The 12,303-nt window shown below is 39.8% G+C and overlaps 1 protein-coding gene across 1 annotated transcript; it reads right to left on the reverse strand.

The window, feature by feature from the left end:
• Positions 1–6,673: 6,673 nt before the first annotated feature.
• LOC119719138 (adenylate cyclase type 6-like) lies at positions 6,674–11,690 on the reverse strand. The gene is made up of 2 exons (XM_038188460.1): positions 11,369–11,690; positions 6,674–7,921 (listed from the first exon to the last, which is right to left on the reverse strand). Exon 2 carries the CDS (start codon positions 7,793–7,795, stop codon positions 6,689–6,691), a length of 1,107 nt encoding a protein of 368 aa, XP_038044388.1. The 5' UTR covers positions 7,796–7,921; positions 11,369–11,690; the 3' UTR covers positions 6,674–6,688.
• Between the last annotated feature and the right edge of the window lie 613 nt (positions 11,691–12,303).

Raw genomic sequence — 12,303 nt, forward strand, 5'->3', positions numbered from 1 at the left:
CAATGTATAATGTGCATGTATCGGTTGTTTCATTTCACTATCTTAAATACTGGGTCTCTTATTTAAGATTCATATGCCTCAATTTTGGACTATGTATCCCATCCTGCGCCGCCGTGTCCCACCAACGCGCCGCTTGACTTCTGACACTTGTTTGACTGGCACTGCCGTCGGGAGGCTTGCGTCCCCACGAATCAAACCGCACCAAAGGCGACAACCGGCTCCCACTTAATGCACTTAATTTCTGGGCCCATAAGAATATCCCCAGGTGTTGGCACTGATGGTTACGGATCCTCCGAGGCCAAAAATCTTCATCAAATTAAAGACATTCGTCTCTCGTATCTTCATCCGAGGGTTTTTTTTTTTTTAACATCCATGCTGGACATTCACTATCATGAAAGCAGTAGCTTGGTTCGGCAGATTAATTTTGTTAAAAGCATCTTGGCACAAACATCTTGCCAAAATCAAAAGGTGATGAGCGTAGCTTTTAGGTCTTCTTGTTGATTAACTGACAGATCTGTCTTAGTTTTAAATTTTAAAATGCAATTTGTCCGTTTGTTCAGTCCGAGGCCAATATTTGTTGATAAAAAATATAAATGTGCAAATCTTCTTGTCAAACTGTTGATCTGAGCTAATTTGTTCCCTTCATAAAAAAAAAATACATTATTTTCAAAAGCAATGTCTTGTTTGTACTTAGGATAACCAACATCAAATACATTACATGTAGTAAGGGGACAGATCCGTGAATCTACATTAAGAAAGTTACACAAGATACACTGTACATGCAGGACAATTGGGTAATGAAATTCATAATGGCTAATGTGTGTTGCACAGCTACGGTACAGTGCCCAAATTTGATAAAATACATTACCACATAGTCAAAACTAATGGGGTTTTTTTTGCCGCTATTTCCCCTCTGAAGGTTTTCCGTTACCCCTCCAATAACAGCCCCCCTTCAAAAACTTGTTGTGCATGAGATATTCCTATGATTTTAATCCAAGGATATGCAACATTTTCGAACTTATCTACCCTCCTGCACACTCCTTCATCATCATCCACAAAATCCCAACCCTAACCCCACCCGTACAAACATTTTTTCTTCCAAATACCAGTTTGTTCACACTCTCCGAACAAAACCATCCAGTGATTGGCCCTATTGATGTACGTGTATGTAGCCTGGGCAACTGTGCAGTAGCTGGGTGTCAGTTATAGACTAAGTCCCATGACAATGTCATTAAGCAATGAATAGCAGATCAGATCCTTGGCAGGGATTAGCCCATGGCCCAGTGCACATTGCCAGCATTGAACAATGGACAGATTAGGCCATCAACAGTACAATATAATCCCTTCATGGTTCTCCCTGTATTCCAGGATGACGCTACATTACATTAAAGAGATTGCATGCACTGTGGTGGATGTGTGTATAAAAACCATGAATTCAACTTGTTAATTTTCTTCAGGAAGCATCAATTTTCGTCCAAAGTCTAAACTGATTTTGCATTTGAAGCAAAATTTTTGCGGCACAGTTCTTAAGGGCATGTACCTTGATATTTGCTTTTTGTGCATTTTTACACATTTCAAGTAATAACAACACTCAAAATTCAAAGGAAAATGTTCAAAACCTAACCTGTTGAACTTTCATTTCAGCTCAGTCGATATTACACTCTTCAAGAAAAAAAAATTAAAAACGTGCACAACTTTTTGATCATGACAACATGATTTCATCAATAGAACTCGTTATTTCAAAAAATCTGTCAATTGACTGATCGTTGGGAATCACCTACATTTCTTGATTACTTCTAAATGACAGCAAGCCAGACGGAATAATTTCACAGGGCGTTTAGTACCAGTAGGCCCCTACAATCTTGAATCCATGTACGTAAGCCTTTTGATAATTAATCAGTTGGGATATTGAAAATAATCAGGGGTGTGAGTGACCACTGATAAAAATAGCTGAAAACAGCTGAAAAAGGTGTAAAAAAGCTGAACTTTGGAAATCTCCTATACTTTTGTACACAGCCAGTGAGGGAAAAAAAGCTGAAATCCAAAACAAAAAAAGCTGAAATCAGCTTTATAGCTGAGATTTCACACCCCTGATAATGCTGTATGCCTTTAACTTTTGATTAAGAGTAGTGCAAGAGAGTTTATTCATAAAATTAGTGCAGAATTTGTTGGATTGTCTTCACTGCACACTTACTTTGCCATTTCTTTCACAAGATGAACGCCACGGAAATTCAAACATATAAAGAACTTTATAGCTAATTAAAACATGTACCCGTATGGTACTGTATAATAAGTAATTCCACAATTACATGTAAAGTACAAAGCAAAAGCAAAGGCTGTCACGAGCCAATATGGCCCATCAGGCCAGCGGTTATCTCCGGTTTCATGGGCATGAAACGACTGAGAATATTTCTATTCCCCCTGGATGGGATGCCTGTCCATTGCAGGTTACTCCCCAGCTAATGCCAGACTCGCCAGTACCCATTTATACTCCTGGGTGGCGAGAGGCAAAGGGGGTGCAGTGGCTAGCCCAAGGAGACAACATATGGCCAGCAGCTGGATTCGAACCCCTGACCCTCTGATCATGAGTCACGAATCCTAACCTGCAATAGGCCATACTCCCCCACACAAACAAATGTCAACTCCACACCCAAGGAGACAACATATGGCCAGCAGCTGGATTCGAACCCCTGACCCTCTGATCTTGCGTCACGAATCCTAACCTTCACTAGGCCATACTCCTCCACACAAACAAATGTCAACTCCAACCCTAATGAGAGAAGTCACAGTCTGCCCACTCAAAATTATCGAACGTTCTATACATGTACGTGTGTGTTTGTAATCTACAGGGTGAGACAAAAAGAAAGTGACCTTTTGAGAAAATATTTTTAAAAATATGTGGCTCACTCTATCTTATAAAAGTAACAAAGCACATATATTTTTGACTAGTGAAGTCAAAATTTCACTCAATTTGCTTTCTACATGTATGTCCACAAGTTATGTCTATTCTAATACAAACATCACAAATTCAGCAATCCACCAATGATAATTGACCGTATTAATACAATGAAACAAGGGCGTTTTCCTGCCTTCATGAATGAATGTAAACTTGCACAGGATAACAGATAAAAATCACCACCATTGTTTCAAAAAATACTTCCTCGTACATGTATTCAAAACTCAAAATCTTACAGTAAAAATAGTGATTCAGCCTGGGACAAAAATTATAAAATTCTCGTTTATATCTGAATGCCTTTGTGAAATCTCTGGTTCTCACTCAGCTCAATAGCATCAAATGGCTTTCCATCATGTCCATGGACAACTGTAAAAATAGATTCTTTTAGTAAAATCTGCATTTACTTCTCATAGCATGGATCAAATCAGTAATTCCTTTTTGCAAATGAGTGGAAGAGCATGCTCGTTTAATGCTTCGTTGGTGTGTCAAATTTAACTGCTGTTTAATTAAGGGAGAAAAATCCTTAATCGTGGTCAGTCTCTTTTTGTCTCGCCCTGTATAGCCACAGTCCCTTTAAGATGTGAAGAAGTTTACATTTACCCCGTCGCCATGGTGTAGTTGTTAAGCCCCTCATAGAATTACAGTTGTAATATTGATTGGGAGGCCCAACCAGCAAGTCCCACAATTAACTCGAGCTACTCCCTGTTTATTTGATAGCCGCGCAGAGAGAAGTAAAGCGCGGAGACAAGTAGGCAGGACAAACAGTTCTTACAATGTCCCTGTAAACCCAACACGGGACGGTGCTTGAATAGTTTGTACACACACTGATCCCAAGAAGTGGAATACTTGGGAAAAGAAATTGAGAGCACATACAGTACATGTAGGATTAGGAGGAGTGTTGTATTAGGCCCCCCTAAAAATAATAGCTTCCGGTTACCCTACCTACCCTATTCTGACAGCCCCTACCCTAATTTTTTTGGGGGGAAAATGAAAGAAAAAAAATGAAATCTTCAATTACTACCTTTTACCCATGACTACATGTACCGGTACATGCAGACACCTCCATATGATCATACACACAAAATATTGCCAAACAAAAAAATATTCCCTACCTACCCTACATGTATTTTTAAATGCCATGTAATCGGAGGCAGAACTACATGTATTTTTTTTGTCTTACATAAAACTTCATGATCTTGTTCAGAACTGTGAAAGGTGTAAACTTTGGGTGTTTTTACAAACAGCAGTTTCTGAAAAGCTCTCTCCCCCCCCCCCCCCCCCAAATAAAGGTTTCCGTCACTGATGCATCCTTCCCCTTATCCCCATAAACGTGTCTCAAATACTGGACTTCCTCCATATTTAGAGCCACACAACGATGTTCCGGTGCGTACTGTAAAATTGCTGGAAAAGTTGTATTTTCTGAATTTGAAATCTAGACTGCTTTTTCAAGTTTGATATTTGCTATGGAACTCCTGAAGCTCTCTCCTGGGAAAAAAACCCAAAAGGTCAAAGGTGCACGACCCATGACCTCGAGAAAAATCCTGTTGTCATATCGGACAAACTCTGTCCAAATTTCCCCGGAAAATTACACGATAACTACGGTACATATACAAACAATAGGTGTCTAGAGGTACAGAATTCAATTTTTCCTGGTTACTATAAACCACGTAAATAAATGTACGTACATAGCTCCCGTAATGAATATCAAGTGGAAAAACACTGGAAAAACATTGAAATTCTTAATTTGGTACTTCTGGATTTAATTTGATTTATTCTTAAAGCAACTTGCACACAAAGTCCAATGGGAAAAAAGCGTAATTAGATTTTTCTGTACATAATTGCCCATAAGCCTACTTTCCCGCTGGAATGACTGACAACATATTGACACCATATTACATTTTGAATCTTTCAACAGCTTTTTGTTTTGGGGTTCGACTGTTTGTTTTTCTGTCTTCAATTCTGCAGCCTCGTTACAGAAATAGAGACATATTTGTTTTGCTTAATTTAGTCAGCTCTGTAAACATCCAAACCCCAGGTGCATTGGACAACCTGTGGGAAAACACACATGTCCACGCTTCTCAATGGATAGTTGCACATATTGCTCTTTGCCTAGCATTTTGTTTACAAACTTTTGTTTTAGCCCGGTTCGTAAATCATCCCGCTGGGGGGAAATTGATGGGCTTTTTACTTCAAAGGTTGCATCAATGTACACAAGTTTGATAAAGTACCCAGTGAGAATGAACAGTTGTCAGCAGCACGGACCGCTTTTATGCCAGGACAATTTTTTTTTTACCCATATCATGTACAAATGCCATAGCAAGTTTAGAATTGCTTTTAGGACAACACTTAACTTAGGGACCTTTAACATTCCGAACCGAGGGACGAAGCCTATTTTTTTTTTGTGAAAGACAAAAGCTTGGTATCGCACGCATGATTAATTGACTTTAATAGCTGTTTACTTGGACGCAAAGTAAACATTCTGCAAGTTTCACAACCAGCGGCACAAAAGCCACGGCAAACGACACCAACATTTACAGTTGATGGTTGATCAATTAAATTGCTGTTTATATATGGCTAAATTGCCTGTCATTTTTCATTTCTTGTCAAAATGCGCAAGTGTTATCAAAATGCATGCAATGGGACGATGTTTCTTTTAAGTTTCATTGCATGAAACTTTGAACATTCTGCAACATTTTGTCTCATTAATCATGATATTGTACTTTCAGTCAGCAGGACCTGACTTTATGTGCATTTGTTGGTCTTCAAAGATCTCATGCTCTGGGCATTAGCTTTTCCCCTTCTGTTCATTTCGGCGGTTCGGCTGCAGCACTGCCACCTACCACACACTTAAATACTTGTTCATCGCTAATTCTCCACACATTTCAATCGGCTTGTGATGAAGTGCCATAGGCACATTTTACGGGAAAACAAAAATTGAGAAAGATTGTTGCATCCCGATGTATTTTTTTCATGATAAGAAGACCTAAATCTCAATGAAGGTCAGTCATCACAAAAATTTGGAAAGAGTTATGAACCTGGGATTGAGAAACAATTAAGTTAGAAAATACAGGGTGAGTAAAAAAAAATGAAACCCAAATGCCAGGACCATTGTTTGAGTGAAGTTCTGCATGAAGCACTTTCAAAATCTAGGATATAAAAGCCCAATTCATAAGCTTCCTTTTAGTACAAGAATCATTCAAATCACTCATGTACATTGTAGTTTTTCAATTTTGAGTTTTAAACACAACCACCGTTTTAAAGTTCTGTCCAAGGATCACAAAAAAGGTGTGCATTCCTCCATCAAATCGAAAACAATTCACAAACATCCCTATGTGATTGGTTTTCGTTTTGCTGGAAGAACACTGAACTTTTTTGTGATCCGAGGACAGAACCTTAAAATGGTGGTTGTGTTTTAAATTCCGTAACTTGAAAAGTACATAAGTGATTTGAATGATTCTTGTACTAAAAGAAAGCTTATGAGTTGGGCTTTTATATCCTAGATTTTGAAAGTGCTACATGCAGAAATTCACTAAAACAATGGTCCCCACATTTGGGTTTCTTTTTTTTTTTTACTCACCCTGTACGGTACTTTAAAAATGCATGCAACTCTCTACAGACTTTGTACACAACCAAACAAATTGGTTTCTGTGGATAACACATTCTGTTATCTTGTTAGAAATGGAATTAAAAATATTAGTCCTATTAGAATAAATATTTTATGATTAAAAAAAATTACCAAAAGAATATAATATTTTCAAACAAAAATGTACTCACCTGCTTCCATAGAAACGTATCCGAATGATTCTTGGCAACTGCACAAATTGTGTGGATGACTGCAAACGAGCACCCGCTTATGACGGCTAATCGCATTCGGATCGGTAAGAGGGTGTACACCATGTAAATGAAGAAAAGCGTCGTCCACACCCCTTTCGAGGCGGAGCGCACCGACGCGTCCAACACGTCAATGGCAGTCACAGCTGCTAACGAAACGATCACGACATAGCACACAACGCTGAGCTGGCACTGGCTAAAAGCACTCCGGTAGCACAGGGCGAACATGACAACGAACACAATGATAAGTAATCCCAGCAATACCCCCGTTACGGGTAAAGTTAAGCCCGGGATGTAGTAAAAGCAGATCATGACGACCAGGATAATACCAATTAGTACAAGGAGGTTCGATAAAGAACTCTTGTTCAAGCTGAAAAAGTAACGCTGGTACAGCCTTTCCAGCTGGGGGGACTTGAACTTTTTGGACTGAAACACCTTGGAAATTCCCTTAATTGATTCCATGCAGGAGGAGCCGCGTCGCGACTCCTCGCGATCGCGCATCCCGCGGCTGCCGTTCACTTCTTGCAGTTCCACTGAACGCACTTGCACGTCCCCGTTCTTGCCCATCTCCGCGGCGATCTTCCCCGGCCGCTTCTTGGACAAGTTCTTCTCCTCCGGTGGTTGCTGTTGCCGCGGCGACTCCGCATCCTTCGTCTCGGCCGCGTCCCAGGCCGACCGCCGACTTTTGCCGGACGCCGTACTCCCGGGTCTCGGCTGTTGCTGATGACCTTTCTTAGTCATGCCCCCTGGAGGCATGGTTCTGTTGATCTCGCCCGCAGTCGGAGGCGAGGCAGCCCGTTCCAACTCCCCAGTCTCTGGTACTACCTCGGTCTTGTGCCTTAATTTATTCTTCTTTTTACTTTTCTGGCCGTCTGGAGTGCTGTCCTCCACGCATAGGGCTTGTTTTTCATCCTCGACCCAGGCAGAGCGTTGTTGACTGGTCCCACTTGCAGCAGAGCCAGGCGCCGACTGACTCGGCTCCTCAGCCGTATTGCTGTGGGCTGACATTGGGCCAGCCTAAGTCACTGCCGACTATAGAACGCACACTGTGGACGGCGGCCGGTTGCCAATGTACACACACACTAGCGTTCTCATTGACTTGCTAATAACGTATGGTAGTCATGCACGAACAGCCTGTAGCAGTCAAGAGAAGATAGACAGAGTTGGTTGGGCTTTGATTCAGACAAGTTACCAATCAATAACACTAGGGCCTGTCGTCTGGAAGAGTGAACTAATTAATAATTCGACTTTTTTAAGAGGTAATCTTCAAATGAAAATCTGGCATGAAATATGCCTTAGAGTCTTGGCCTTTGGCAAGGTGCATTTTTATTAGTTTCTCAGCATTAATCCGTGAAAACTACATTTTTACTAAGATTAGAATCTGTGCAGGGTCTGCGATCCCCCCCCCCCCAAAAAAAAGGATAATTAAATTTGTCTCTAGCAAAATTTCATCACTCAGTACGCAAAACCAAATACCAGCAAATTTCTACACTAACAAATTCAAATCACAAATTTATTCATAACTGTCAACTTAGGCTAGGTATAGAAATTTGCAACTTGTCAAATTAAGAATTTTTGTACTATATCTGTTTAAAAAGGGTGGATAAAACAGCCAATATTGCTGCAAAGGATGCAGTTCACTGACTCTGAACAAAAAGGCTATTCAATAAAATTCTTTTTTCTTTTTTTTGAGAATCTAAAATGGCACATGCATATTTGTTTAATTTCATGTTATTAATATTGAGAAACCATACCTTGCTACCGGTACATGTAAATTTAGAGTTCAACTCACAAGTTATGACTTTTGCTTTTAAATCCTTGGAGTGATTTTTTATTTATTAATATAATTTCCCTTTTTGTGTGGGATGCTTTCTTTTCTTCCAGCCCTTAAAAGGCTCACAATATCCCCGTTTGGGAAGTAGTATAAATTAATTTCCTCAATTGCTCTCTATAGCTGAAACGTGCTTTGAGGTCTATGTTTAGATGTCAACCAATAAACAATCACAAAAACAATCACATTATTTTATTTGCACCAATGAACTAAAAAGGACGAAAATTGGATTTCAGATATTAAATGTAAATTCAGATGCCACTTTATTGGTTATGTTAACTTGTGTATTCTATGGTGCTTGTGTGAACTTTTCAAAAAGATTTTCCCCCAAATTTATTTATGCTTCAGGTGCTGAAAGAAGGTTTTTTTACATGTACATGAAGTGGCAAGAATGCCTTCTTTTCTGATTTTTATCTTGATGCCGGGGAGTCAGGTTGGCGTAGCGGTACTTTCCTCGCCTTCCACCACTGTGACCCGGGTTCGAATCCCGCCTGGGCCAATATGTGGATTGGGTTTTCAGCCCCTGCCTGATTCCGTGGGTTTTCCCCAGAATATTCTTCTAGGGTTTTCCTCCCACCTCTAAAACTGTAACTTCTTCTCATTGTCTTCTCTTCACAGGTTTCTTCAGGCTTGTTAACTACAGTGCTTTTAAGGAATCCTTGGTTTCATTACCAGAAATGATTAATAATAATAATAATAGTAATAATGTGCACGTATACGAATTTACCTCTATCCTCATTTATAGGGTTTTCCCCTTGGAAAAATTTTGCAGTTGCTCCCGCATGGCTTAATTATTATGATGCCAAGTAGGTTTTGTATAGATCTAGATTTGTTTTGCAATGAGTTTATCATGAGTTGATATCACTGAATAACATAATTTCTGGCAAGATGTAGTTGACATAGGCCTACATACATATACATGTACAGGTACGTATATGTACCACGCAACTCACTGACGTTTTAGCTATAGCGGCAGCCATGACATAACTACCGACCTCAGATATGATAAGAGGCAACACCTTGCATCTTCTGGGACTGCATTGGTTGCTATACGGCCTGTTTCGCTTAGTACATTGTAGTATCAGATATTTTTCTTTTCAAATAACATAGAGCCTGATTTCCTTACCATTTATGTATTTTTTGGGTAGATATACAGGGTCGACAGTAATAAAAAAAAGGTGTTTTTTCTTTGGTAAGGATCCCAAAAAAGGATTCGTCAGAAATTAAAACCACATAATTAAACAGGGATGCCCTTTAAGAATGTTAGAATGAAGTACATGTGTGTGATAGTGTAGTTACGGGCCCTGTTCCTATTAGAGAACGAAAACAAATGTTTAGGTTATATTCGATTCACCCAATTATTTAGTTATGGTTAATACCAACAGGAGTGTTGTGGACAGGGGACAGGGTTTTAATTTATTTAGGGAAATTTTGGCCATTACAAAATGCAAAAAGAGAACAAAGATGGTGATCAACTCAATGCACCGTGAATTCACAACACTGCCTTGATTCCCATGGCACCAACTGGAAAATGCGAAATGAAATTGCACAATATTTTCTTCCAAAAAGTACACTACAAAATACCAAATCATAGGGACTTCAGAATTAAAAGACTCCTCATTAAGGTTGCAGAAGTCGTTTTGGAATGATGAAAACACTCTATAAGAACTAAAATGAAAGAGGAACCCGATACAATCACCCACTTTTTCACCATACATGACCATACCCTCAAATAAAGGTGATCGTGTAGTGTAGGGCCCCTCTTTAGTTTTAATCAAATTAGAGTCAAGCGTGTTTTTTAGTATTCAAAAATGACCTTTTCAATACAGCAGACTTCTCTCAATTCTAGAGACACCTTTTTGGGTAATTTTGACCAGTTTCTGGAGTAGAAATTGCTATTTTTGCGTTTTTGGCGATCATGTAGTTACGGGCTCAGTTCCTAGGCTAAAAGAACAAAATCCACTTTTAATTTATTTAAAAACTAGTTGGCAACATTAAGAACATGCAGGTATGTCATAGATAGAGAGGGCAGGGTTTTGAATTTGAGGGAAATTTGGGGGTAAAATGATGACGACAGCGCGTTTCGTCAATGTCGTCAATAGAAGATAGCGATCACTGCAATGCACAGTGAACGCACAAGGGGCGCTGAATCACATGGTGTCAACGTTTTTTTTCAAAAAAAATGTTGCAACCTGATGCCACTGAGAAACATGTCCAATTTTGTTAGGAAATACTTAGAAAATGTTCTTGACTCTCCATAGACTTTGACACAACCGCTGAAGTGGCATCAGGTTGCAACATTTTTCCCCCTATTTCTATGCACTTGCCTTGAATTTGCATTCACAACACGCGCACATTGTAAAGCACCTGCGCAGATTATTATTACAATCAGAAAAAGACAGAATCGACATGATCATGATGATCGAGGATCATATATTCTACAAAATATTCCAAGCCTGAGGTATTAAAATAGATTTTTTTTTCCATAATATACTTCAGGCCTACCACTAGTAGTAGGTCTTGTTACTCGACTCGGCAAGCCACTTGAGGATCTAGACATTCTCTAGCGTTACATGTGCGATATTGAATCAAGTACCATTGACACTGTGTGTATCCAGTTACATTGCAGTAAACATGTTAACAGTCACCCTTACGAAGTTGACCTCCATTAACGCGTTTAATTTCCACATTCAGGCGATGGCAATCCCCCATGTCAACACCCCACGATTCAAGATATCACTAGGCATTACCTTGCTCCCAACTGCTGCATTTGGACGGTGTAAAACTTCCAGAAATTGTCCATGTTTTGTAGTTTTCGCGGCCTGCATCGTATACAACACGTTCACATAGTGGCCATTTTGATTAGAAATGCAATTTTGTACGGACGTACGACGTGTAGTTCATACACTTGTGTACAGCGTTGCCGGGTACACGGGTGTTCTTATGACTGAAATGTGTACACGCTCCCCATAGAAACCAAAGCGGCTTGCTGGAAACACTCAAAGTCAAAATTTTGTTCTTGGTGATAAGATGGATTGGGTCCTCAGTGGATTCAGAGAAGTTAAGCACGAGAGCAGATATCTGTAAAGTTAAGTTTCTTTTACAGCTTATCAGAGCAAGAAATTTAAACAAAATATAAAATTTTAGGTATGTGCCGATTGGAGGAGGGCAGAGGCCGGGTAGGCGGGGAGGGGACACACCCTTTCAAAGGTGATCTTATAGAAAAAGTGAAACAAATTCAATTACCTGACGGGCGTGATCGGGCAGGGTGTATGTATTGGGGCCAATTCGGAGGTTTAATTATGAGGTCCTCATTTTCCACGGGGGGGGGGGCACTCAGTTGGTTGGTTATTTACAAACCTGTATTACATGTATATTTTATTATTTTATCTTTATCCGAATTTTGAATGGTAGTGGGACATCTTTACAATTAATAACAGTCTCATAATACTGAGAGGGGGTGGGAGGGGGGCATCTCACTTCACTTGCGTTTAGGTACAGGAACATAAGACATTGGTTTATTTGTACATAATGATGTTGCAAGTTGACGTCAGTACTCAGTACAGTTTGGGTGCTATCACAAAATCTCTCTTTTGACGGCTCAGAAGAATTAACCCTCGTCGGCGCCTTGGATACTGGTTGGGGCCGATATAGTACGAGTACGAGTTACAAACGATTACAAACG

The sequence above is a fragment of the Patiria miniata genome, unplaced genomic scaffold (genome assembly GCF_015706575.1).
Source record: "Patiria miniata isolate m_02_andy unplaced genomic scaffold, ASM1570657v1 HiC_scaffold_8, whole genome shotgun sequence".
Taxonomy (NCBI): Eukaryota; Metazoa; Echinodermata; class Asteroidea; order Valvatida; family Asterinidae; genus Patiria; species Patiria miniata.